The sequence below is a fragment of the Marmota flaviventris genome, chromosome 4, assembly GCF_047511675.1.
Source record: "Marmota flaviventris isolate mMarFla1 chromosome 4, mMarFla1.hap1, whole genome shotgun sequence".
Lineage (NCBI taxonomy): Eukaryota > Metazoa > Chordata > Mammalia > Rodentia > Sciuridae > Marmota > Marmota flaviventris.
Window position 1 is genome coordinate 52,921,835 of NC_092501.1, and position 27,737 is coordinate 52,949,571.

General features: G+C 58.1%; 1 protein-coding gene across 7 annotated transcripts in view; it reads right to left on the reverse strand.

Annotated features, from left to right (window-relative positions):
• Positions 1–27,737, reverse strand: part of Pald1 (phosphatase domain containing paladin 1) — an 80,575-nt gene that overhangs the window by 13,759 nt on the left and 39,079 nt on the right. For 5 of the 7 annotated variants that reach the window (XM_071611193.1, XM_071611192.1, XM_071611195.1 and 2 more), the window contains exons 2-18: positions 22,896–23,109; positions 20,503–20,605; positions 19,321–19,500; positions 17,785–17,949; positions 16,796–16,956; positions 16,593–16,668; positions 15,688–15,839; positions 15,252–15,351; positions 15,018–15,116; positions 13,173–13,268; positions 12,754–12,882; positions 12,068–12,184; positions 11,830–11,985; positions 11,346–11,528; positions 10,252–10,392; positions 9,993–10,064; positions 6,889–7,029 (exon numbers count right to left, since the gene is read on the reverse strand). In XM_071611193.1, the coding sequence (XP_071467294.1) occupies positions 6,889–7,029; positions 9,993–10,064; positions 10,252–10,392; positions 11,346–11,528; positions 11,830–11,985; positions 12,068–12,184; positions 12,754–12,882; positions 13,173–13,268; positions 15,018–15,116; positions 15,252–15,351; positions 15,688–15,839; positions 16,593–16,668; positions 16,796–16,956; positions 17,785–17,949; positions 19,321–19,500; positions 20,503–20,605; positions 22,896–23,080 (2,256 nt within the window). In that variant the 5' untranslated portion in view covers positions 23,081–23,109. Of the gene's footprint in view, positions 1–6,888; positions 7,030–9,032; positions 9,719–9,992; positions 10,065–10,251; positions 10,393–11,345; positions 11,529–11,829; positions 11,986–12,067; positions 12,185–12,753; positions 12,883–13,172; positions 13,269–15,017; positions 15,117–15,251; positions 15,352–15,687; positions 15,840–16,592; positions 16,669–16,795; positions 16,957–17,784; positions 17,950–19,320; positions 19,501–20,502; positions 20,606–22,895; positions 23,110–23,254; positions 23,897–27,737 lie in introns of those variants that run through there. The other 2 variants (XM_071611197.1, XM_071611198.1) reach the window with 2 other exon arrangements.

A 27,737-nucleotide genomic window follows, 5' to 3' on the forward strand; every position in this document is an offset into this window, starting at 1 on the left:
GGGGTGAGGACCTGGGCCTCTCATCCTGCTCTACCACCAACTCGCAGGGGACCTTGGGCACTCTGCCCGCCCACTCCAGGCCCCCCAGCCTCATCTTTAAACAGACGCCAGGTCTCTCCACAGCCTTTCAGCACTGGATGCTGAGGGTCAGTGGGGGCATTGTGAAACCAGGAGGGGCCCCCTGGGGCACCCTCAGAGCCCTCTGTGCTTAGCACCTACCAGGCATGAGGCAAGTCCTGCTCTTCTGGTCCCCAAGGACTTCCTCATGCCACCCCATGGGAAGAGCAGTATCGCCCAGCAGGTGGGAACACAGGCGGTCAGAGAGTCTCCCCTCTCATGTACAGAGCTGGCCTGAGGCCCCTTCTAACCTGGAGGCAGCTGGGACCACGCAGGTCATCACCCTGACCTCAGGCAGGACCTAGGTCCAAGCTGGGACATGCAGGTCACCTTGGAGGAGGCATTCGGCCTTTCTGGCCTTATAAAGGAGACAGAAGCCTGGTGGCCGGAACAGCAATCCCCAAGCCCAGGCCCTGGACCGGTTTTCTTGGCGCCACCAGAAATTAGAAATATAAACATTTTCAAGGCTTCTATTCTGACATGACATCCTTCTAACTTTTTTGTTACTAAAATATCCTTTTTCTCTTTTGGTGGCAGGGAGGGTACAGGGGATTGAACTCAGGGGCACTTGATCACTGAGCCACATCCCCAGTCCTACTTTGTATTTTATTTAGAGATAGGGTCTCATTGAGTTGCTTAGTGTCTTGCCATTGCTGAGGCTGGCTATGAACTCATGATCCTCCTGCCTCAGCCTCCTGAGCCACTGGGATTACAAGTGCCAGGCAAAATATCCTTTCTTCTATGAAACACCAACTCTATCAGATGCTAACTGGGGTTTTAAATGGTTGTTTCCTCTAGGAATCCCAGTGACTCAAGAGGCTGAGACAGGAGGATTATAAGTTCAAGGCCAGCCTTGGCAACTTAGTGAGGTTCTGTTTCAAAATAAAAAGGGCTGGGGGTGTAGCTTAGTGGTATAATATCCCTGGGGAGTACCCAAAGAAAATGTTTGTATCCTCCTTTTCTTTAAAAGGATGTATTAAAAAAAATTAGACACTAGCAATCCTAAGGAAGTCCTTTCTTTAAAAAAAAAAATGGCATGTGATAATCAGGCATGGCTCAGTGGTAGAGCATCTGCCTGGCTCACTACCAGAAGAAAGGGAAAAAAAAAAAAAGTAAGCTGGTCTGTGAGGTCCAAGCCCTTCCAGGTCCTGCCTTGTTCTCTAGCAGCACTTCCAGAATCTGCGACTGGGTGACTGCAAAGATCTCCCTGCTAAAACTCCTTGGATCAGAACCATATGGAATTCCTGTCCCCTTGTCAAGTGTTGGCAATGAATTAGTGACAGCCTCAACAAAGTGGCCTTATTTGTCTGGCCCCAAGCCAGGTCTCCTGCCCTCCCCAAGCCCAGGCCTAGAGGGCGCTAGTGAGGAGAAAAACCTCCTGCGTCCCTGTGCTAGTGGACCCCGGCACAGAAGGGCGAGGCTTGGGGGCTGAGCCCTCCACAGGCCCAGGGACATCAGCAGGGGCCTGTCAGGGGAGGAAACCAGGACTGCGCTCCAGAGGGCCTTGCCTGACCCCCAGGGGAAGCCTGACACAGCCTTGGCAGAGACTTAAACCTGGAACTACAGGAACAAAACCCCGGCTAGACCTTAGGGCCTGCTGCCTGCAGTGGCCTGTCAAGGGTTTTGAGATACTACCAGCTGTGACTACTGGAACCCAGAGCTCTAGTCTGGCTGGAAAGTTAGTCACGTCTTTCTTGCGGAGCCCCAGCTGACAGCATCCCGGAGGAGTGCAGAGGACACGGCGCCATGTTCTGGGCACACGGACCATTCCCAGGGCGGGACAGAGAGCTGGACTCCAGCACCTCTTCACCACGGCTCCCAGCTGTGACGGGAAGGGCAACAACACAACAGCGGCCACTGTGGCCAGCAGGAATCGTGCCCGAGTGGTGCGAGGCATTCACACTCCTCACCCATCCTCACCACGCCCCTGTTCATCAGGTGCCATGATGGTCCCACCTCGGGGCCAAAGAACCTGGGCCATGAGTGTTTCCAGAAGAGACTCAAACCCAGATACTCCAATTGCCGAGCCTCCTCTCTCTCCATGTGATCCCAGAGAAGGTTAGGAAACTCCCAGAATTGAAATATCTTGTCGACATGGAGAGAGGATGCCAGAAAGAGAACTGTGTTACCCTGATATCAAAATTAAGCAAAGGCTTCACAAGAAAGGAAAATACAGACCAATAATGCTTATGAATATACATACAAAAATCCTCAGCCAAATGCTAGCAAACTGAATCCTGCACATATGTGTCCAGTCACAACGCCACGACTACAAGCACTTATCCCAGGAATATAAGACTGGTTTAACCCCTGAAAATCAATGAACACAACAAGCTGTGTATCAACAGAATAAATGACAAAATTATACATGGCCCCCCCCCACATCATGGAGGGTAATATGCTTTACTCAATTTCTGCTAACTTAAGTGCTAATATCACCTAAAAAAATATTTTCACAGAACCATCTAGAATAGTATTGACTAAATATCTGGATATCATGGCAATACCTAAAATTCTGATATATAAAATTGAGCATCACAAAAACATAGGCATAAATCTTCATGACCTTAGAGTAGGTATGACATCAAAGCACAAGCAACACAAGAAAAAAACAGATATTGAACTTGGTCAAAATCAGAATCTGCTGTGCACTAAAGGATCTTATCAAGAGAGTGAAGACAACTCACAGAATAGCAGGAAATTTTTGCAAATGATATCTCTGATAACAGATTGATGTCAAGAAGATGTAAGAATGTCTAGACTAATGAACAAGGCCTACTCAATTAAAAATGAGCAAAGGACCTGAACAAACAACTCACCAAGGAAGCTATACGAATGATCAATCAGCTCATGAAAAAATGCTCAACCCCAGTGGTCAAGGGGGAAAGGAAACCAAAACCATGACCAGTTTACACTTCACACCCAGGAGAATGGCAAGAATCAAAAAGAAAGACAAGGGGCTGGGGTGTGGTTCCGTGGTGGAGCGCTCACCCAGCATGCACAAGGTCCTGGGTACCATCCCCAGCACCGCGAAAAAAGAAAAAAGAAAAAAAACCACAATGACTAGTGTGTTGGCAAGGACAAGGACAGGGAGACGTCAGAACCTTCACACAGGGCTGGTGGGGATGGGAAATGGTGGAGCCCCTGTGGAAGACAGTTTCAAAGTTCCTCCGAAGGTTGAACTTAGAATGACCACAGGATCCAACCAATCTACTCTGAGGTTATATTATTGTGATTCATAGTTTTTGCTTTCCATATACAGTTACTGGATCATAATTTGCACTCCAAAGTGGGCTACAGAAACTAGAATTTCTTCCCCAAGGCAAGTCATAGAAACTATATAGAAATCCTAACTTACCCTTGATAGGTAGCAGAACACAAGAGCCTTCTCGTTCCAGAGGGTATCTGGAGGAGTGCATCCCAGAGACATCAACAGGAGAGCAGAACACACAGTGCTGGGGTCCCCACCCAGCCTACAGCAATGCTGCCCGTGCACTAAGGTCTCCGGAAAACCCCAAGGACAGGCCACTGAGCACATGGACACTCCTGGAAGGTGATGCCCACGGAGGACCCGGAAGCTGCATGTCCTTTCTCCCAAACCTCAGCCCGTGTCTCTCTGGGCCCGGGAGCTGCTCAAGCCATTCATTAAGCCCAAGGAGGAGGTTGTGGCGTTTATATCCTGTCCATCAAAAGCTCAATTGAACCCCTGGGGCTCATGAATGGCAGGAAGGGGAGGGGACAGTCTTGGAGCTGAGCCCTTAACCCGTGAGATCTGGTATCTCCAGGTAGATCAGAAGATGCCTGGCTGGTGCCATCTGCACTGAGTGTCGCGGTGAGAACAGAGGGGAAAACTGAGCTTTTTAATTTTTCCCACACACAGGCATATCTCCAAGATAAATGAAAACATGCCCACACAAATACTTTCACACAAATGTTCACAGCCCACGACTCAAAACAGTGAAAAAGTGGAAACAACCCAAATGCCTGTCAGCTAATGAGTAGATAGCCAAAACATGAACCTTCCACACAATGAAATATTATTCTGCACTAAAAAGAAATGAAGTAGCCAGATACAGTGAGTGGCACACGCCTCTGATCCCAGCAACTCAGGAGGCTGAGGCAGGAGGATGATAAGTTCGAAGCTAGCCTCAGCAACTTGAGAGACCTGACTCAAAATTTAAAAATTTTAAAAAGGGCTGGGGGTGTTTCTCAGTGGTTATGCACAGCTGGGTGTAATCCCCAGTACCAAAAAAACCCATAAACCTAACTAGAGTAGGCAAATCCACATAGGCTCAAAGTAGACTGGAGATGTGGGGCTGGGGGAGAAGAGACTGCCAGCAGGTAGGAGGTTTCTTTCTGGGGTTCTGAAAATGTTCTAAACTTGATAGTGATGGCTGCACAATTCTGTGAATGTACTAAAAACCATAAAATGGTAGACTATAAATATGTGCATCGCATGGTGAGTGAACCGTACCTCAATAAAGCTGTTATAACAAAGAGAAAGAGCAAGAGACTAGGGCAGCTGGTCCCCAGTGAGGTCCCAGCCTCTGGGAGCTGTCAGACATCCAGACCTGGAATCAGAGACCCTGGAGTGGGCCCAGCTTAGCAAGGGGCCCAGGGGCCTCTGAGGGTCACTGAAGGTGGAGACCCTGCATATGGGATGTGGTTCTCAGCCTTAGTTACAGCTGGGGAATTTGAAAAACAAGACCCATGCTGGCCTCACAGCAGACCAACCAAACTGAACTCTCCTGGGATGGATCCCAGGCCAGGGTATGTTTTAAAGCTCCCAGGTTAACCTCCTGCGCAGGCAGGCAAGGGCCCTGCACTGGGGCATGTCTCAGGCCCGCCTCGCTCGCTTCAGCACCTTGAAGAATCGACCAAAATTTAGCTCGCTGACACCACCTGGTGGTTACACCAGAGAATGACTCTACCCTTGGCCTCTGACCCCTTCAGGGGCCCTGGGATGAGGCTGGGGATCCCCATCCTCCCACTGCAGAGGTCAGCACCACTCTGGCACTGGGAATGGGATGGGTGGCCTGGTGGGAAGGACCCACAACACTCCCTGCTCCACCCTGTGTGTGTCTCACAGTGGACATCCTGGGTTGCAGGGCTCAGAGGCCTATGAGTTTTAGAGTCAGGGATACAGAGAAGGAGACTCTTGGCAGAGCTCAGCCAGCATGGGGCGGTGTCTGTGGTATTTTGAAGCAGGTCTAGGTATTACCCCCAACCCTCCCCACTTTTCTCTAGTACTAGGGATTGAACCCAGGGCCTAGGACATGCTAGGCAAGCACTCTACCCCTGAGCTGCATTTCTATTTTATTTTGAGACAGGGTCTCAAAATTACAATACAGGCATCCACCGCTGTGCCCAGTTTTAGCCACCCCCTTTGGACTCCCTGGGCCTCTAGCTGCAGAAACATCTGGAAGCCTGAGACCTTTACCCTCTGCCAGTGAGTTCTTAAAGTGAAGGAGCTCAGCCTCTTGACTCGGTGGCAGCACGAGAGACCAGGGCTAGTGGGACCCAAAAGTAACCCAACAGAAGCCCCAGGGTACAATTTAACCACAGGTTCTGGAGAAAACACGTGTCTTACCAAAGTACACCAAGTCCATTTCAGAAGTTCCTTATCCACCTTCCCCTTCCCACACTGGCAGCCCCTTAAGTCTGCAAAACCCTCTCCCAGCTGACCTCTGATCTTATCCGACTCCCAATGCTGTGCCTGCCCCATGACCCTGAGCAAAGTCTGGATCACTGCTCATCTGTCCCACCTGCAGGCTGAGGCACGGGGCTGGCTTGAGGCTATGGGTGGAAGCTGTCCCTGAGAATCACAGACCAGCAGCACAGAACACAAGCTGGCACCACGGGAGCTCTCACCCCATCCCTGGTGGCCCCTCCCACCCGAGCACCCCACTGTCTCAGCAGCCAATCCAATTCCAGGCCGGGGGAAGCACAGAAATGGGCAGGTCAGTGCACCCCCTGAGGCCTGAGGCTGCAATGCCCAAGTGACCCCTGGTCCTGTGATGGCAGGTGGGTGAGCCAAGTGTGACCGAGCTGGGAGCATGGGGTCCAGAGGGCTGGACACAAGGGCACACTTAGATAGGATGAAAATCCATATTTTTACATGAAATCCAAACTGTTATAGAAACTTCATTTTTATAATTTAGTGAGTTGTTCAAAATTAATTTGTGGGGAGGGAAGGGCCTGAAATGGAGTCAAATCAAATTCCATGCCTGTGTGACTTTGTCAAAATGAACCCAACTACTCTGTGTAACTCTAATGCTCTAATGAAAAATTCATTTTTAACTGAGCAGACCAAAGAAAGGGGCCAATGGGGGCCAGGCCCAGTTCCAGGGCAGCCCAGACTGTGTCCTGGGGGCACTGGCGGGTAAATGCTGACCTGATGGGCCCGGCAACCACTCCCAGGCCCTGAAGACTCTGCCATCTACCCGACTCTGACCCAGGCACACCGGGTCCCCATATCCACAGAATAGAGAGTCAACGCCGGGCCCGGGTAGGTGCTCTGCCTGGCCTCATTCTCGATGGGCCCCGGGGCGAAGCGGTCAGGTCTTTTTCGTATCACCCCTGCACACACCCCAGGGACAGGATCAGCTCGGGGTTGGGGTTTCCCTTTCAGGGATCACCTCTGCTTCTGGAAGATGGAAACGTGACCAAGAGCAGAGGGTGAGCCTGCGATACCGCCAGCCACCTCACACCCCATCAGCCACCATGGGGGCTGGGCACATCTGGAAGCACACCTGGGCGGGTGAGGCTCACCTGGCGGTAGGTGCAGATGATGATTTCCCGCAGGTGATAGTGCATGGGTGTCATGGTCTCACTGACTGTGTCCAGCGCTGCATCCACCTCCTTCTTCACGTGGTGCCCATCAGGCAGCAGCTGCACCACGTCCATCACCACCTGGGCCCGAGGAGTGGGAGGAGCACAGGAGAGACAGTGTGGTGGGGGCCCCCAGACTAGGCAGCTGGCTCAGCCCCCTCTGAACAGCCACCCCAGCCTGAGGCCAGGCCCTGGCTGCAGAGCCCTGCTGGCCCTCTCTCAGGCAGGGACTGACAAGGTGGGGTCCTGTGCCTCTCAGGCCAGGCTCCCAAAGTGTTGTATTTTGACCTCTGGTTTCTGCTTAGGGGCTGTGCCCAGGGCCTCGGACCTGCCGGTCAAGCGCTCCACCACTAGGCTGCAATGCACGCAGTTCACGTTGCAATTTCTGCACAGTTCTTAACATGGGTACCGAGACTCTAAAAGGCCACGTACTGTGATCCTGTTTCGGCTATGCCAGTGGCCTTCCAGCTTACAGTCTGGAGACACTTTCTCTTACGAGGTCAGCAAATGCTAAGCCCTCCCATGGGGAAGGGGCAGGTGGTGAGCCACTGCGCGATCTCAGCTCACAATTCCGCATCGTGTACGTGACACGCACGCACGCACACTCCAGAACTCTAATCTATATAGGGGACAACTGTCTCACGCTGGGCTGGGAAGACAAGGAGATGTGGGAAACAGCAATGTTGGAGCCCTTCGGGCCCTTTTCCTGCCCCACAGGAAAGTACCAGAGAGTACCCCTTGACTCCCAGGAAAACTGAGGCTGTGAAGGTCACTCCACGGGGCAGGGCTCTTCTCCTCCCAACAAACCCCCTTCCAAATCTGCCCTCATCACACCCCTCCAGCCTGCTCCTCCAGACCTCTAACACCTTCGCCTCTTCAGTCCCTGGCTGGTGTCCCTGCCTCAGCCCTGCCCTCCTGCTCCCTAGACCAAATATGACACTCTCACATTTATATGAAAGTCAGATGTCACCCAGGGTCTTGGTCTCCTTGGTCTCCTGGGGGCTCCATGCACTCAGCACACAAAGGCCCCACCCTGCCTAGCCCCTCCCCCCCCGAGGCCCACTCCAGTGTTCACGTTCACGTCTTGGCCCCACAAAGCTGGGGCAGTCTGCAGCACCTGCTTGGTGCGCACCACCAGCAAGCCAGGGAGGGACATGCATGGCCCCATCCCAGGGCAGGCCCCCCTGCTCCCAAATGTCTCAGGAAGCTGGCCCAGGGCTGGGCAGTCTGCAGGACTGGCATGACAACTAGGCATTCAGCTGGTACATAAACCTCATCCATGGGGTCAAGAGGTTTCCAACAACAGCGCCAGGGCAGAAAGGCCAGTCCCTCAGCGAGACTCAATGTCCAGTTTTCCACATGCAAAAGAATAAAGCTGGGCCTACCTCATACCACATACGCCAATCACCTTGGTGGATCAAACACCTATGTGTGAGGGCTAAAACCATAAGTCTTAGCATAAAACACACAGGAGCTTCATGACATTCGATTAGCTTTGATTTCTTGGATATAAAACCAAAAGCCAGCCCAACAAAAGCAAAAACAGACAAATCAGACTTCATTAAAATTAAGAACTTGTGGGACTGGGGTTGTGGCTCAGAGGTAGGGTGCTTGCCTAGCATGTGTGAGGCACTGGGTTCAATCCTCAGCACCATATAAAATAAAATTTTTTTTAAAAAAATTAAGAACTTATACATCAAGGGACACTACCAAGAGAGTAAACACAAATCTGATACGGGATCAATATGTAAAGAACTCTGAAAACTCAACAAGACAACCAATTCAAACACAAAGAAATGAACAGACACCTCTCCCAAGAAGACACACAAGTGGCCAACAAGCCCCAAAAAGCTGCCCAACATTAATCATTAGGATAGTGCAAATCAATACCCCAAGAGAAGGCTGAGGCAGGAGGATCACGAGTTCAAAGCCAGCCTCAGCAACTTAGTGAGGCCCTTAGCAACTCAGCAAGACCCTATCTCTAAATAAAATACAAAAAAGGGCTGGGGAATAACTCAGTGGTTTATCGCCTCTGGGTTCAATCCCCAGTGGAAGGAAGTGGTTGGGGGTGGTTAACAGAGGGCTAGGAGAGGGGGCGACAGGGAGTTACAGTTTTATACAGCAAAGTCTCTGTTTTACAACATGAAAGAGTTAGATGGACAGTGGTGATGGCTATACAACAATGAACGTATATTTAATGACATCGAACTGTACCCTTAAAATAGTCAATTTTCTTTCTTTTTTTTTTGTTACTAGGGGTTGAACCAGGGATACTGAGTCACATCCCCACCCCCTATTTTATTTTTTATTTTTTGATTTTTTATTTTAAGACACGGGCTGGCTGAGTTGCTTGGGGCCTTGCTAAGTTGCTGAGGCTGGCTTTGAACCTGCATCCTCCTGCCTCACCTCCAAAGCCCCGGGGATTACAGACATGTACCACCGCGCCTGACATAAACGTTCTATTACGTATATTTTACCACAATAAGAAAAGAATCAGAAAACCAGACAGAAAAAGAGAAAGGAGAGGCCCAGGGAGGAGGAGGAGCTCCGCAAAGGCCCAGAGCCCCACGGAGCACCCCCAGACCCACCGCAGGACTCCTCTCCCCTTCCCAGACAGGTGAGGGCCCTGTGGAGGCCCAGGTGTGGGCTGCAGCCAGGGGCGCAGGGCAAGCTGGCCAGGGAGCAGGAGCAGACAGGGACATTAGCTCCTCAGGGAGGCGCCACCTCCTGGTGGTATCTAGATGACTCGCTGCAGGGTGACAGCCGATACCTGATGACAGAACCTGAAGTGTCGGGGCTGTCCATTCAGCACCCTGACCTGAAGCAGGAGAAGGACCAGGGCAGTGGGGCCCAAGCTGGGTCCCAGGCGCCTGATGGCGGTCTTCAACCTCACCCAGACGAGGACATGTCCAGTGACCCGCCACAGGGCCCCAGAGCCGAAGAGGAGACAGCAATGGGGAGAGCTCTGAGGAACACCCCCAGACCCACCACAGGACTCCTCTCCCCTCCCCAGGTGCCCCCAGGACCCCGCGGGGCACACTCACCTGAAACTCTCCCTTGGTGAACTTGGCGTCTGGCACACTCACCAGCTCCTCCTCGCCCACCTCCGGGCAGCCCTGAGGGAGCACAGCAGCTGACCTGGAGCACCCCAGCCTCCCTCCCCCACGCCAAGGCCCTGCGGGGGTCTGCCAGGGCCAAGGCACTGTCTGCTCCCTGTGGCTTCCTGCCACGGGCAGCGTCCTCGGGACTCCAATGCCCACCACTGCCAGGCAGACCCGTCCTCATGCAAGAGGCCACACGTACTTGGATGCTCCAGAAGGCCAGCACGGCCACCACCATGGCCGTCGTGGTCCGGCCCTGGCCACTGAGGCAGCTGAACACGAAGCCGGAGCCTGGGTCCTTGGCAAGAGCAGCCCGCAAGGCCTCCAGCAGGCAGTCGAAGTCCTGGGTGGGTGGGAGGGCACAGCTGAGGGTGGGGCCTCCTGGCTGCTCAGACTCCCGGCATGGCACCCCCTCAGACGGCAACCCCAGGAACGGCCCGGCCCACAACTTTGCACATGCGCACACGCGGCTCACTTGGCACCCGAGACCGCGTGTGTGTGAACCGCTGCACCCTGGTGCAGTCATACCGTCCCCACCCCAGGGACCGGATGTGTGAGCAGACACAGCACACTGGGGGCTCCAGTTGCCCACCCCTACCCAGCAGGTCATGCCAACCCCGTGTCCTGCACCCCTGCCAACCCAGCTGGACGAGGCCAGGTCCCCATGCAAGGGCAAGGTCCTGAGCTCAGACTGCTGCTGCCCTCAGCCACCAGGGGGCCACACACCACAGGCAGGAGCCCTCAACAGGGACATGTGAGCCTGGGTAGCATCGAAGCGTGTCCAGAGGCGCACTGTGACCCCTACACAACACACGTCAGGCACATACCATGAACACGCCCACGTGCCTTACACACAGCCTACACCTCCTAGGAACACACATCTGTCACGAAGCCACAGCGGCCACACAACACTGCTTCAGTCACACTAGCCCGTCACGATGTTCTCCTACACGAACCCCACGCAGCTCCCCTAAACCCAACCTCTGCCTCCCAGATTCCACAGAACCTGCAAGGCACACGTAGGTACCCTCCACAGGGGCCCCATCAGACACCTGCACATCCTGTAACACGCAGTACACACTGCAACATGTGATCAGTATGTATGTGTCCACACTCACACACACACACACCCCTAGAAAACGGTGTGAATGAGCCTCTTGGGCTAAATCTCAAGGCCTCAGGAGACAATGTGAGGCCCAGTGCTGAGTTGGGCTGGTCTCCCCACCCTGAGCCCAGGCGTGGAGGTAGGGGTCACCTGGTGTGCCCCCAGCGGCCTTGGCCTGCCCGGCCCCTCACCTCCTCACGGGGGGCACAGAAGTCGGGCACGGGGATGCGGTGGTAGGTGAGGCCCGGGCAGGCTCCGTGGTGCTGGCTGAAGACCTCCCGCATGGTGAGGCACGTCTGGAACCGGGGGCTCGGTGGGCCCTTCGTGTCGGGGGACGTCGAACTCAGGTGGGCCTTCAGCTGGGTCTCCAGGGCCTGGCACAGACAGACAGAGGGAGAGGCTGCTGAGGCAGCCTGCAGCGACCTTGAAGGGCCACAGCCTGCTGCCACGGTGACCAGGCTGGCTGCCAGGGGCTTCCCTGACCCCCGGGAGCCCTGGGGCCAGGAAGGCGGCCAGGGCCCTGGAGCAGGAGTCCTAAACCAGCTGCTCCTGAGACGCCCCCAAGGCCTCGGTTTCTCCATCTGTAGCAGGAACAGGGGGCTCCTGAAGACCCTCCTAAGCCACGTTCCAGAAGGCTCCAAGGCAGGGGAATCAGAGCAGGAGCAGGAAACTCACCTCCAGCTGGTCGGGGAGCAGCGCTGGCCCGGGCAACAGCAGACTGTGGGTGTGGCCATCACACTGTAGCACGGCCTCCTGCCGCAGGTTGACCCAGACCACCTGCCGCAGCTTCCTCTTGGCATCAGTCAGGTAGGCCAGGATGCTGCCCAGGGCCTGGGGGCAGAGGCCATCAGTGAAAGGGCCCAGCCACACCCTGCCCGCCCCCCATGTGGGGCCCAAACCCCAGGAGCATCACCTTGGCGCTGGGTTGGGCTGTGCCATAGATGGGCATGCGGGGCACTCGCCGGAAGTTGGCCACGTCCATCTCCCTGATGGTGCTGAGAGCATCCGGAGAGACAAGGTCATCGGCCTCCTGTGGGGAGGGCACCGAGTTTGGGACCTACCGCAGCCAACCGCAGCCACCGAGGATCAGAACCCGCCTGTGGTCCAGAGGGAGGCTCCACCTCCCCCGCTGACAGAGCCCATCTGCACACCCAGAGCTTCCCCAGCGCCCCAGCGGGGACAGGAGCCAGGGCAGCCACTCCCTAGAGGAGGAGGCTGAGCTCAGAGAGGAGAGCTGGGACCAAGGGACCGTGGCCCAGCACCCTGCCTCCCTCCAAAGTACGCAGGTCTGAAACTAAGAAAAGGGACCAGAACAGTGGCCCGAGGGGCTGCAGTCATGGCTCAGAGGTAGAGCGCTCGCCTGGCGAGTGGGAGGCCCTGGGTTCGACTCTCAGCACCGCATGTAAATAAATTAATTAAATAAAGGTCCACTGACAACTGAAAAATAAAATAAATAAAAAAGGAAGAGTGGCCCGATCCTGGGGCCTGAGGAGGCAACTGCTCACAAGAGGATCCTGCCACCCCATGGGCCACGCTTGCCCCAAGCCCGCAGGGTCCCCCAGCCAGGCCCACTCCCACTCCCTTCAGCCAGCCACTCACCAGGGAGCCCTTGGCGATGAGGTCCCTGGGGGCCGCGGGCCCCGCGGGGCTCAGTGTCACAGGCAGGCGGTAGAGCTCAGGGTGGGCACAGAGCCAGCGGCTGAAACTGAGGGCAAGGGCCAGGGGGTACTGCGGCCCGAGGCAGAGAGACGGGCACTCAGGGCGCAGCGCCGGCCCAGCTCTCCTGCCCGCCCCAGGAGAAGGCCAGCACGGGGACCAGAGCGCAGCGAAGGAGGCCGGATGGCGCTGCCACCACGGCAGAGGCCAGAGGGGTCAGGCCCAGGAACCACTCTCCCACGGGTCCCACGCTTCCGCCTTCCTGGGGACCAACACAGCAACCGTGCCCCCACCCAGCTCCGTGGGGTCCCTGACACCCGTCACTCTGAGGGGGGGACATCTGGAGGAGCCCCCAGCCCCACCTGCTCGTGGAGATAGTAGTTAAACAGGATCAGGTAGAAGTATCGCTCCAGGCTCTGCAGCGCCCTCTGCTGGACGTCATGCTGGCCACCGCTTCCCTAAAAAAGGGCCAGCAAGGGAGGGCAGGTGCTAAAAATGGGGTTTCTCAGGCGACCCACTCTCCATGCCTGGAAGGATAGGAGGAGTTAAGCCTGGGAAACCCCAGAAGACAGTCTCCCTGCTTCATACCACAGTTCTGCCAGGTTGGAAGTTCTCCTGTATGTCTAACTCTATCTCATTTGCTATGGTTACCGGTGGGGCCAGGAGAGGGGCTGGCAACCACACCAGGCCCCGCCGCTCTGGTGCTGACCTGCCTCTCAGCCTGGGAGAGCGTGGGGGCTACCGAGCTCTCCTCTGAGGCCACCCCCATCTTGTCCATCCTGTTCCGCGTCCTCTGTGCTGCAGGGTCAAGTGTTCAAACCCTTTCCTTTCTTCAGAGAGGGCCTTCTTTAAGAACCAGGGACCCGAGCTGGGTGCAGTGTGACCCGTAATCCCAGTGGCTCGGGAGGCTAAGGCAGGAGGATCGTGAGTTCAAAGCCAGCCTCAGCAAAAATGAGGTGCTAAGCAACTCAGTGAGACCCTGTCTCTAAATGAAACACAAAATAGGGCTGGGGAGGGGGCTCAGTGGTTAAGTGTCCCTGGGTTCAATCCCTGGTACCGAAAACAAATAAATAAATCTCAAGACAAAGACCAGGTAGCCACACAGGGACCAGCTAATGCTGTAAAGTTACAACAAGCAGAAGGTAAACTGTGTGTTGGCAACTTAGGCCAGAGAACCTAGACACCTGCTCCCAGAGCTGTGCTGAATGGTGGTGACCTCTTCCTAATTTCTCAATTCTGTCAGAGAGAGCCCAGGGCCCAGCATCTTCCAGAAGCTGCAGACAGGACCACATCCTGGTCTCGACAAAGAGACCCCTGGAGCTTCATTCGTGAGGGGCGCTGCCGAATTCTGGATGTCCAAAGCCCGCCACAGGCCCTGTGCTATAGGCTCGGTCTCCTCCATGTTTAAGAAGTGGGCCAGGCCAGGTGTGGGGAGCCTTGTCCGTAACCCCACTGACTCGGGGCTGAGGCAGGAGGAGCGCAAGGTTGAGGCCAGCCTCAACCACAGTGAGACCCTGTCTCAAAATAAATAATTAAAAAGGGCTGGGGCCATGGCTCAGCGGTAAGCTGCCCTGGGTCCCATGCCCAGCACAGGGCGGGTAGTGAGGGGGTAGGGAGGGCTATTATTAGTGGGAGGTCTTTAGGTCACGAGGGTGGGACCATGGGACCCCCCCCACCTCTCCCTTTGCTCCCTGGCCATGACATAAGCGGTTTTTTTTTTTTTTTAAATTTTTTATTGTTGGCTGTCATAAGCGGTTTTGCTCCACCACACATTCCTCCTGACTCGCCACAGATCTAAAAGGAACAGGGCCCTTCCATCATGGACTGAAACTTCCCAAATGATGATCCAAAGTAAACATTTTCTCTTTATAAGCTGATCGTCTCAGGTATTTCATCATAGTAACGCGAGGCCAATGCAGGAACTTGAGGGATCTGGGAAGTGTCCCAGCTCAGGCCCCAGCCCCCGGCAGCCTCCCTCCATCCTGTTTATCCTCGCAGCTCAGGGACCCGGTCAGGGAAAGTAAACTTCCCCTCTTCCTCGGCCTTCCTGCAGGCCAGCACCCCACCTCCCCTTCCTCTGGAAACTCCTTTTCTTGTGGGAGAAGCAGCCAGAGAGGTCGATCTCAAAGAAGCGGGTCACGGTGCTAACCAAACCTGGCTGTGGCCTCCCAGGAGGCCGGGGCCCGAGCCGCCTCCCTGGGCCTCACCTGCGCCCTGCTCTGGGTGGCTCCCAGATGCCGCTGGCCCTCCAGGACCTCCTCCTTCAGATCATGCAGCTCCGCGCAGGTGGCGATGGCCCTGTCTACCTGGAGTCAGGGACGGGCAGTGAGGAGGAGGGAGAGAGGACAGCGTCAACAGAAGACCGTGGGCAGGGAGAAGGCGTGAGGAGGGGAGGCCCCCTTGCCGTCCCCGCTGCCCTGCCCTGCCCGCCCCTCACTCACCTCCTCTACCACCTTCCTCCCCTGGGGCGCGGTGCAGAGGAAGCTCTGGACCACCTGGAACTGCTCCATGGGCAGCGGCCGGGTCTGCGGAGGGACGGCCCTGACAAGGCGGGAGGTTAGCCACTACTCAGGGCTCCCTAAGGCTTCTGGGACAGCTGTGCTGCCCACTGTCTCCCCTCCCACTGCCACTGGGAAGCAGGGGACTGTAGGCTCCTCCTGGATCCCAAAAGGCATTTCTCCCACTAGGGAACTGAGCCCAGAGAGGTCAAGTTCCTCTCCCCAGGTCACGCAGCAAATCTGTGACCAGCCAGGAAAGGAGCCCAAGCTGTGCCTCCAGGTTCCTGGATGTGCCCTCATCATCCTGGGTAGCCCTGCCCCCTCCTCTCCCCTGCTCATTCCCACAGCCTTTTGGGACTCCGGGTCCCAGGCCACTCACTCTGGCTGTGAGATCGTCCCACTGTGGTGAAACAGCACGAGCGTGCCCAGCACCATGCCCAGGTTGGTCCTGCCCACGCCTGACTGGCAGCTGAAGAGGAGGGCCGGTGGAGGCCCATGGGCGTCACGGAGCCGCAATAGGCTGGGGGTCTCCTGGGAACAGACCGTGGACAATAGGCAACAGCATGACCTGGAGACCCTGAGGCTGGGGCCAAGGCGAGGAAGGGCTCGTACACCAGCCAGCCCTGCCCCGCCGTCTACAGCCAGCGGGGTGGACCGGAGGCCCAGCCTCCTGTGCAGATCCACAACCCGACCTGCCCACCTGTCCCAGGAGGCTGACCCCTTAGAGGGACTCTGTGAGCAGGGCACAGGGAGCAGGTGCAGGGACTGGAAGCGAGAGCTACTCAGAGGGCATCAGGCCTCTGTGGCACCCGCTGTGCCCTGCGAGTTAAATAAGGCAGCGTCTGAAGGGCTGACCAGAGGCCTCGGAGCCCATGAAACCCCAGCTAAGAGGCGAAGCAGCAGGAACGGCTATGTCCCCCAAGGCCATGAGGGACCTGAGGGCTAGAGAGGCTGGGGGGGCTCTCCAAGGCCACACAGCACGTCAGCAGCCGAGCCCCCTGGGACCAGTCCTCCAGGGCCCCCCGGACTCTGTCATTAGAGTGTGTGCAAATACACACCCACACACAGGTGCACACACAAGCAGAGACCTAGAGAGTGTACACACTCACCCCAAAGGGACAGACACACACAGGGTGCTGCCCCATGCAACCCAACTCACTGGGTCCCCCACACAGCTCAGGGCGAAGCCCCCCAGGAAAAGCCAGAGATCCTGCGACCTCAGACCTCCAGCCCTCAAGGCCCCTGTCCCCACATGTCCCCAGCACTGCCTCTGCCCCCATTTACCCTGATGACACTGACGAAGGCGTCGAGCTGGGCTTCCAGGGGGGCACCTTGCTCAGGCAGGGGCAGGCGCTGGTACCTGCCAGGTGAGGAGGGCCTCATCAGGCAGGTCACCCACCCGCCCTGGGCACCCCGACCCTCATCCCCATGCCCGACCTGCAGATGGCGAAACTGAGGCCACAGCTGGAGGACTGGCGCCCTGGTACCTGTAGGTGGGCTGCAGGAAGAGGGGCCGCTGGTACACCTCCTTGGTCACCTGCACGTCATCCTCAGCCCGGACGGTCACGGCGTGGGGCTCCCCCTGCAGGTCCCCCGTGCTGTGGTACACGTGGTAAGTGTTCCCGCTCAGCCGGGCAAAGTCGTGGATCTGGAGGGCGGTGTGAGGTCACAGGGACAACCTGACCTTCAGCCCCTCCTGGATGTCCCAGCTGACCTCTAGAGTGACCAGCTGCGTAGGCTTCTCTTCATCCAGGAGGGAACCCCATGGCCAGAGACGCCCTCTGTACCCTGCCTGGGAGCCTGAAGGGATCGGGGGCAGCCAGCTGTGCATGGGCTCACCACGCGGGGATGCCCGCCCTGCCCCAGGGGCAGCAGGAGCGCACCAAGCTGCCAGGACAGGTTTGCTCAGCTGGGCGGGTGGCTAAGGCACGGGGAGGCGGGAGGCCGGCAGGGGAGGCGGAAGGCGATGTCACCAGTTGGGCCTCGCCTCCTGCCCTCTGGAGCCTAGCAGGCACGTGACCCCACCTTCCCCCTGCACTCTCCTGTGGTGGGCCAGCTGCCTTAGAGACCTGCCAAGTCTCTGTGCTGTGGAGGGCAGGAGGAAGACACAGGGGTCTCAGAGATGGGCCAACAGAGGCCCAGAGGGACAGCGCCCGCTGGGCCCAACAGCACAGGAGGAGACCAACTCTGCTGGTGGGCTCTCTAGTCCAGGGCTCTTTAGACCCCACAGACCCTTTTCTAAACAAGGACGCTGAGCACAGGGGAGAGAAACAGGCTGCAAAGGGACAGCCACAGAGAGGCCAGAAGAGGAAGACCTGCCTCTGGCCACCAGCCTTGCAGAGCACAGAAACAAGGGCACAGAAGCAAGGGCGTGGGGGCCGGGAGAGCCAGGTGGGCCGCCCCAGAGAGTGCCGAGCCGGGCCGTAGCTCAGGGCAGGAGGCCTGGGGGGAGCCCCCACCTCCTCTCCCGCCTCACCTCCTTCTGGATGGTCAGCTCCAACCTCTCCGCCTGGCTCCCCGGACCCAGGCCCTGGAGGTTCTCGTGAAGGTTCTGCTTGTCGCGAGGTGTGTAGGACACGAGGTCCTCGCCAGCACGCAAGAACAGCACAGGCTCCTCGCGCACGCAGAAGATGACGCACTCCTGCCGCGAGACGGCCACCGTTACCAGGTGGGGACCTCGCCCTGCCCAGCCTCTGCCCGGCCGCTCCTCTCTCCTCCGAGGCCCAGCACCCACCCTGGACCCTGCAACCTGAATCCTCCCTGAGGATTCAGCTCAGTCCAGTCACCTGCTCGACCACCCAGTCAGCAGGAGCCCCCCCCACAGGCCAGCGGCCTTTATCCAGCTCTTGGGCTCTCCAGTGAGGAGGCCTGCTATGTTTCAACATGGAGAGCCCACAGTTCCTGGGCAGGACCCCAGATAAATCAGGGGATTGATGACATCAGCTGAAGAAATGGCTGTCCCCACCCCTGAGCCATCAGCCATCGAGCACCCACAGGCAGAGAGGGTGGAACTTAAGTCAAGTTGGGAGGGGAGCCACGGGAAGCTACAGGGAGCCCCACCTGGCCCTGGTTCACAGGGGCCTCCCCACCTACAGAGCCACTCAGACGCTCCCTGTCCTCTCTGTCCCTGCAGCCAGAGCGGTGCCCTGCCAGCTCTGTCCTGGAGAGGCAAACCCCACCTCCCTCAGGTAAGCAAGGGGAGTCGCTGAAAATGAGCACTTGAGCTGGGCGCAGTGGCTCACGCCTGTAACCCCAGCAACTGAGGCAGGAGGATCAAGAGTTCAAACCCAGCCTCAGCAACTTAATGACACCCTGTCTCAGAATAAAATATAAAAAGGGCTTGGGGCTGGGGTTGTGGCTCAGTGGTAGCGTGCTCGCCTAACACGCATGAGGCCCTGGGTTCGATCCTCAGCACCACATAAATATAAAATGAAGATATCGTGTCAACCTAAAACTAAAAAATAAATATTAAAAAAAAAAACAATGGCTGGGGGCGTGGCTTAGTGGTAAAGCACATAGGCTCAGTCCCCCTGTAAAAAGGAAGGAAGGAGGGCGGGAAGGAGGGAAGGAAACAGGCACTTGGGGTCTAGCTGCCTGGGTTTGGGTCTTGGGGCAAAGCTGTGTGACCTTGAGCAAGTCACTACTCTCTCCAGGCCTTAGTTTCCTCCTCTGCAAAATGGGCCTGGCAGCTCCTCCCTTAGGGTTGACGGCACGATTCATGTCAGCTGCGATCATCTGGCATCTCTTGTGTTATGAGGGGGCCCATGTCACCCTGTCACCCCCTCACTTCCTCCTAGGCGCTCAGAACGGCTCGGAGTTCCCACATCCACACAGGACACACAATGAACATCTGGCGGAATTCCCAGCCCACCACAAGGACCACCATGGCAGTCGAGGCCTGACGCAGGCCCTGCGCCCTCCCAGGCCTGTGGCCAGGCCCCTCCAGAGCCTCGAAGCTGCCCCTCCCTGGAGCCCTCCTAGGTCGGGGCTGGACTGGAAGCAGCTGCGTTACCTTGTGTCCGTCCTTCTGAAGTTTCTGGAGGATGCGCCTGAATCCCAGGAGGCTGGGCTGCCCCATGCCAAACACGGCGAACCCGCCGCGCCCTTGCCGGAAGTTGGGGGCCCCGCAGCTCTCTGAGGTGCCCAGCACGTCCACCTTCTCAGGAACATCCCGCACCAGGAAGTATCGGCCCTGGCAGGGGACAGCCACAGCAGAGTCACTCAGAGACCCGGGGAATCTTCCACAGGCAGGGCTCTGTCCTGGACTCCAGGGGACACGGAGCAGGGAAGTGGGGGAAGGGACATGCTCTGCCCTGTGTTCCACTGTAGGCTCCCAAAAGACATCTGTGTTGGGCAGGTGTCACGGGGCGGGGGAGAGGGAGAGACCACCCTCCTGAGGGAGCATCAGGAGGGCCCGGGGCCAGGCTGGGAGGAAAGACAGGGAGAGGGGCGGCTTGAAGGGGCTCCCCCAGAAGAGGGCAAATGTCCCCGCCTCTCGGGGGCACACGTGGAGAAGGGACTCCAGGAGGGGGTCACATCTGCGGCACCGGATGAGCCAGAGCTCAGCCCCTGCCCGGCCCAGCCAGCTCCAGGGACCGACAGGAGCAGCCAGCAGAGGAGGGAGGAAACCGGGCCCAGCCCGCCGGGCGAGAAGCAGAAGGAGCAGAAGGAGCCCTGGACCTTCTCATGCCTCCCGGGCCCCCAGCAGGCCCCGGCCCAGGACAGATGGGAAGGGGAGCCAGCACCCCGGACAAGCCAGAACGTCCTGGCGCCTCTGTGGGCAAGTGCAGCCTGTCCCCATTCCGGTGGCTAAACACCCGCCACGTCCACCCCCTCTGCCCAGCCAACGGGGGACCAAGACGTCTGCCCGTGGCCTGGCTCTCTGGGCCCCTCTAGGAGGGGAAAGAGCAAGTCAGAGAAGTCCAGAACTTTGAAAAGAACAGAGGGAGGTTCTCAGCCCAGACAGCCTGCGGCCACTAGTCCCATCTCCACTGCCCAGCACCTGAGGAGGGAGGAAGGGGGCCTGGGAAACGCAGAGCAGGGCCCGGGGGCAGGGGAACCACGGGGCGCAGAGGGAGGCCAAGCTGCTGGCCTCTGGGAAGGGGTGAGGCCCTGAGGGAGGCAGAGGGGGACGGGGAGGAGGGCAGAGGAAGATGGGGGAGGGACCCCGAGGCGGGGACAGGGCTGGCCTCACCTGCACCAGGTAGTGCTCGGGGGTGGCGTCCGAGAGGCGGCCCAGCGTGTAGTGGGCCTTGAGCGGCTCGTCGTGGATCTGGAACTCCTCCCTGCAATTGTACCTGCCAGGGGGTGGGGGGTGCAGCCAGGTCAGACGTCCGTCCACTCCAGAGCCACAGGAGGCCACCCATCCCGGGCCCGCAGCTTCCCCTCTGGGGCACAGACTGCCCATCCTACCCCAGCGGCCACTGTCCCCTTCTTCCTCAGACACAGAGCCCAGAATTGTGGCGGGACTGGGCCGCCCCACTGAGGACTAACGTCCAGCCCCCGGGCAGCTGGCTCTGGTCACGGGATTGGCCCTGGCCAGGGAGGTGCGGGGAGTGGGGTACGGGCAAGTCCGGGGCCACCCCCAAAGGGAGGGCCTTCTGACCCGGAGGCAACAGCAGAAGCAGAACCAGCATCTCGGGCCACAGGACAGAAGGCACAGCCAGGACACTGGCGCAGAGGGAGCCTGGATGGGCCGGGCAGCCACACCAGCCCAGGGGGCCCATCGAGACGCTTCTGTCTGATGCAGGCGTCCCCCTGGGGGTCACCTCGGTACAGTGGCCTTACCCCCACAGGGGCTGGTCAGCATCACCCCAAGACCAGCGGCTCCTCCACACTCCCTGGCGGAACCACGCCTTCGGCAGACGCAGAGACCCTCGGTTAAGGCCACCGAGCATTCGGAACACAAAGCTACAGCACTGACGGTGACAGCATGCAGCATGTGACAGCACGCAGCACGGGCCTCCCAGAGTCTTGGCCTGGTGCTGGGGGCCCCCTACCAGAGGCCGGCCTTCAGGAAAGGCTGGGCAGGGCAGGCGGCGGGCAGCAGTCTGGGGAACCAGCCCCTGCTGCTCTGCCTTGGAGCCACCTGGCGGGGGGTGCAGGCCACCTTCGGCCACCTCGCCACCTCGCCACCTCGCGAGCCCAGTCACGTCCAGATGGGTTTTGGCTCTGCTCTGGGAGGCGTCCCATCGGGTTCTGCAGAGCTTCTCTCCAGAGGATGGACAGTGAGCACATCAGGCTGTGGGAACATGGCCTCGGGGACAAGCGCTCAAGCTGCCACTGAAGTGACGAGGAGGAACAGTGTCCAGTAACAATAATGAAGAGGTGACGGACAGAGTCAGCCTACAGGGTGAGGGTGCCGTTCCTCCACCGCATGACCCCCAAGGGTCCTTTGGCCTCCAGCACTCTGCTGGCCAAGGAGGGCAGCACTCAGAGAGCCCCAGGCCACACACGGTGCCTTGAGCTGGGTCTTTACAGCTGGCCAGCAGCCATTCAGGGCCCAGCACTTGGTAAAATATTTAATATTATCTCTGATTACACTGATAAGAAAACTGAGGCCCAGAGAGGGCGAGAGGCTGGCCCTAGGTCACAGAGCACAGGATCTCGCTAAGTTGCTGAGGCTCCTGTCAGAACAGAGACTCCCTGCATCCCTGTCTGCATCCTCCCTTTATCCCCAGCACGGTAATGTGTTATGATGACACCCTCCTGCCAGGCCCTGGGCCCCAGGCGGGTTTCAACCCCCATAGAGTCTCCACCAAAATTCTACGTGTAGAGTGTATTTAATGCTCTGCTCATGGGGTCCCCTTCCCCACCGCCTGGGAGGCCCAGCGGCAGAGGAGCAGGGTGGACAGGCGTGGCGAGGGCACCTGACCCCTTGTCCAAGCCACCCTTGGGGACAGCACGGGTGCCCAGCACAGCCCTTGCACAGGCCTTTCTGTTCCTTTTCTTTAATATACTTTACCTTTTAGTTGGACACAATATCTTTATTTTCTTTTATGAGGTGCTGAGGATGGAACCCAGGGCCTCCCATACGCGAGGGGAGCGCTCTACCGCTGAGCCACAACCCCAGCTCTTTTCCTTTCTTATTTGGAGAGGGGATCTCCCCTGAGTTGCTGAGGCTGGCCTCGACCCCGCCTCCACCGCCAGAGCTGCTGGGAACACAGGTCCGCACCGCCACCCACTGCCACCCAAGGCCCCGAGTTGATCCATCCTTTACCGCCCTTTGGAGCCATAATTACTGACTTTGAAAGAAAACATCTATATTCCATGTATCTAAATATATACACTTCCTTTGAAAATGTTTAGTCAAAAGTTATTTTCAAAGGATGTCCCCTCCCGCCCCTCCCCTTTCTCCACACTCTCTGACGCGGAGGAAGTGGTAACACGGGCTCAGGGAGTCACAGCAGAAACCCAGATCTGCTGCCTGCTGGCTGGGCGTCTCCAGAAAGACGGCTTACCCTCTCTGGGCCTGTGTTCGCCTATGAAAGCCGTCTGTTAGCAGGAGGTGCGCGCCACCCACTGCACCTCCAGGGGTTCCCGGGGGCGGGTCCTCCAGGATCATGGCCACGCCCACCCGCTACTCACGTGATCACGACCGGGGCCACCTTGTTGGGGATGATGGACTTGGCCTTGCTGTTGTGCACGCTCATGGTCTGGAAGGAATGGACGCTGAGCGAGGGCCGCCCGTCCACGGCGCTGCCGCCCTGGAGGCCTTCGAAGGGGGCACCTGCCGGGACCGTCTGCTGGGCTGTGCTGGCCGTCGTACCCATAGTCCGCTGGCAGCCTCAGGACCCCAGACCTGCGGGCGAGAGGGTGTGCGGGGTGGGAGGGGCCTGAGGACTGGCAGGAGGGGACGCGGCCGCCCGTGCCCTGCCACCTCCAGGGAGCAGGAGCGCAGCCGGATGGCGGCCCCCATGGGGCCTGGGAGTCACAGGCTCACTAACCCCAGCCGTCAGCGGGCCTGCTGGTACTTCAGGGAGTTACAGACGGACAGGAGGACCGTCACCTTGGAGTTCACACTCCCCTGGCAAAAATAAGACAGTTGGGAGGGATTAACTGGGGGTCAGCGGCTGAGTGGAAAGAACAGGGCAGAGGTGTGACGAGGGGGTGCCACTGCAAATGAAGGGTCTGGGGGACAGGGCGCAGGAGGACAGTCTCCTTAGGGGGTGGGGTCGCAGCACGAATCCACAGGTCCTCCTTGCACAGAGACAGAGGCCATGTCACCCCCTCCGTATCATTCCTCCAAGCGAGTGCGCAGGGAGACACCCAGACACACCTGCTTTAGTCCATGACTTCATTTCATTTCATTTTAAGATTGCATTTCATCTTCCCAGCCGAGGGGTTGAACCCGGGCCTGGCTGGCACACACTAGGCAGGTGCCCTACCACTGACCCACACGTCCCCAACCCCTGTTATTTTTTTATTTTGAGACAGGCTCTTGCTACACTGCCGAGGCTGACCTCAAACTTGAGATCCTCCTGCCTCAGCCTCCTGAATGGGATCCCAGGTGTGCGCCACGGCCCAGCTCTCTACATCGTGAACGTCACAAAGAGAGGCCAGCGGCACCCAGACCAGCAGAGCTCAGCAGGTCAAGCCTCCAAGGAGCACAGCCCCGAGCTCGCAGCAGCACCCAGGTCAACACGGCCACGGCAGAAGCCAAGGCCGGCACGCATGGGGCGCTCTGTCCACAGGAGAGACCTGGGCCTGAGTGCCCCAGGGGCCGCTGGGCGCTGAGAACAAAATGCTGGAAAGGCCTGCCACCCTTAACCCCTGGGTGCCCGGTGCTCCCAGAGGAGGCGCTTCCTTCCCCCTTGTGCTCCTGTCTCCTCTGATCACGGGGCAGGGCTGGCATCTAGAGCAAGAGGACAGGGACAGCCTTCTGGAGCCGGGGAAAGGACTCGCAGACGGAGAGCCAGGCCCTAGGAAGGAGGTGCTGGGAACCTCACAGAGGGCTCAGCAGCCGCGGGCACCAGGGAGCACTGATGTCCAGGAGGAGGGGAGCCCCAAGCCCCTGCACCCGGGGACAGCCTCACTCTGCAGCCTTACAGCACGAGGACTCTCCGGCTGCTTTCAGTGGGGCCCAAGGCACGCGTCACCAGGGGGGGGCTCTGCGCCCCAGCAGCACCTCCAGTCTCCGGGGGTGGGTCACGGACCCGCACAAGGCCAGCCACAGCAGAGTTCCTGCCAACCCCCGCCCCAGAGCCACCCCTTACCCTGGGGTCTCCAGACAGGACACTGACCACCAGGCTCACGGGCCCTCCCGGAGCCTGAGCCAGGCCAGCTCCTCTCCCTGGAAAGCCCTCCCCGTCTCCACTCACCCCTGAAGCCCCAGGACAGCTCTGTGGAGAGCACACCCTGGTCCCCGGTCCCCAGGAGCCGTCCCCCCTTCACCCCCAGTTCTCCCCTGCCTTTATTTTCCCTCAAAGATGGTAAGAATGAGCCCCCACGTCCCCACACCAAGACACATGGTCAGAGAGGAGGAGGGGCCCAGGGTGGCCCCAGCTGGCTGTCGGCAGAGCCGGACGTTTCCTCATGGCGGCTCTGGGGCTGCAGGGCCCCAAGCGCTCACGGAACCTCCCAGACCCCTCCCAGTGTCCTGGGCCAAGGGGACATGCATGGGAACGGGCACAGGGAGAGGGCCAAGGGTGGACGCAGGAAGGGCCTGCAGGAGCACAGCTGGCCACAGCTGTCACCATTCCCATAGGGCGGGGCGCGACACCTCCACTCCCCGCTGGCCACGGGGCCTCCCTTGCCCCCAGGCTCACAGGCAGTGACAGGCCCCGGCTGTGCCTGGAGGGGCAGCCAGGAGACAACACAGATGTGCCCAGCTGTGCTGCAGGGGGCGGGGCAGGCCCGTGTCCCCTGAAAACTGACCCACCTCCAAAATGTCGGGAGGAGGGCACAGCCCCGGTGTCTCGGCCAGCCAGAGTGAGCCTCACCAGCGGAGCCCTGCCTGCCGGTCACATGCTGCGGGGACTGGGCAATCCCTTCCCTCTCTCTGGGCCTCAGTGTTCCAGCCACGAGTGGACAGTGAGGGACGGAGTGGTCTGAAGGCCTCTCCCAGCTGTAGGTGTGTTTGGTTCCTGAAACTGATGGTCCTAGTGGCCGTACCACTGTTGTCCACTGCCAGGGACAGTGGTCAGTAAGCTCAGGGGTGTGGGTGGGCACCCTAGTGCCCAATCCCTTGAGGGGATACTGGGGTGGCTGGAATGAGGAGAGATGTAAGAGGAGGGGCCACATCCTGCACGGTTTGGACAGTATTGTCTGCCAGTCATCTTGTATCACTATAACAAACTACCTGAAATAATCACCTTAAAAAGAGGAAAGGTTTATTTGGGTTCCCAGATTTGGAGTTTCAGCCCATGGTTGGTTGGTCCTACTCTTTTGAGGACTGTGGTGAGGCAGAATGTCACAGCAAGAGCCCGCAGTGAAAGAGTGCCAACAGGAGGGTCTCTTGACTGCCAGGCTTTTGTCATGGATTATCCCATCTAATCCTGACTGTGCCCCACAAGACACCGACTCTTACAACTCAATACCAAGTTCACACAAAATACAATTTAAAGATGGACAAGACTTGAAAACTCATCTGGATGCCAAACAAGCACATGAAAGGACATTGAGCACCAGGAGCAGGGGTCACCTATAATCCCAGCAATTCAGGAGGACCATGAGTTCAAAGCCAGCCTCAGCCACTGAGCAAGGCCCTAAGCAACTCAGCGAGACCCTGTCTCTAGATAAAATATAAAAAAGAGCTGGGGAGGGGGCTCAGTGGTCGAGTGCCCCTGGGTTTAAACCCCAGCACCAAAAAATAAGATAGAATAAAAGGTCAAATAGGGCTGGGGATGTGACTCAAGTGGTAGCGCGCTCGCCTGGCATGCGTGCGGCCCGGGTTCGATCCTCAGCACCACATACAAACAAAGATGTTGTGTCTGCCGATAACTAAAAAATGGATATTAAAAGAATTCTCTCTCTCTCTCTCCCCTCTCTCACTCTCTCTTTAAAAAAATAAAAGGTCAAATAATGTGTGTTCTTAAAATCAACTCCATCCACTCCTTTCTGCCCTTTTAGCGTGGCTATTCAAAATGGCCCATGCGGCCCACGTTCCCTTTCTACTGGACAGTGCTTGAGTCCCGTGGCCGGAGGGCAGCCCGGGGCAGCTGCAGGTCGTGGGCACGTGCTGCTGATCACAACCTGTTAGAGGTGGGCGTCATCTATTCCTTCCAACTGAGAAGGAGAGTTTAAAAAGTAAAAACAGGATGGAGAGTGTCTGCAGAGATTGTTGAATGTTCAGCAGGGGCTGCGGCTGTGGGGTGGCCCTGGGGGTGGCCCTGGGTTCCTGTCTGTCTCGAGGGGCTCGTGGAGCCGGAGAGAAGCCAGAGAGCCGACGTCGACCATCAGGGCTCAGGTGCTCACTGCTCGTTCAAGATTCTTCAAAATAAAAATATTGGGGTCAAAAGTGGTTTTCAGAACTAAAATTTTAAAAACCGATTTGGTTAAGCTGCCATATAAAGACCACGCTTCCTGGCTCTGCCTGGCGGCCTGAGAGGCGTTCACGTTGGAGAAGGAAGCTGCGGGCCCCCAGGAGGCGCCCGGGAGCCAGGAGCCTGACCTCTAGTTGGTGATGTCCACGCTGCGGCCACCTGGGCTTAAGAACCAAGGGCCTCAATAAACCCTCGGCTCCCGGCTTCTCCTGGAGGAGCCCAGGAGGGGCAGCCACGGGGCCGGGGCCTCCAGGGACCCGCAGCCCACCTGGCAAGCCCTGGGCCCTCCCTGGCCCGAGTCCCCAGGCAGAACGCCCTGGTCCTGGGGCAGACCCTGCTCCCCGTCACAGGTGCCCTGGCGCCCGCAGCGCTTCATTTTCCTGAGGCCTCTGAGCCCCCAGCCTCTGGCCACTCTCCTGGGAGCGGGCCTGTCCTTCCCCAGACACGGGCCACACTTTCTTGGCATGTTGTGACCAAAGAGAAGAGGTGACCTGCCTCCCTGTCCCAGCACTGCCCCTGAGCGGGCTCCTCCTCCCTAGGCCCTTCTCCGCAGGCTCAGCCCAGCCTTTCCAGCCTGGGCTTGTGGCTCTCTGGCCCGAAGGCAGGATGTCCCCCTGGGGAAGGTCCCTGTGAGACGCTGCAGGCCCTGATCCGGCCCAGCTTCCCAGGCAGGACCATCCTCGATGCCTTCATCCCCCAGGAGGGACAGAGACTGAGCACATGGCCACCAGAGCTAACACTACCTTCCCCACTCCCTGCAGACACTTGGGGCCACGTGATGAATCCTAGCTAACAGGACATATGAGCAGTGTCACATGCCAAACTCCAGAATCCTTCCTCATGAGATCTTTTCCTCCCTTCTTCCATCCTGTTGCCTGGAACCCAGATGTGATGATGGAAGGTTTGCAGCCATCTTGAACCATGAGCCCATGAATCCACACCCCAG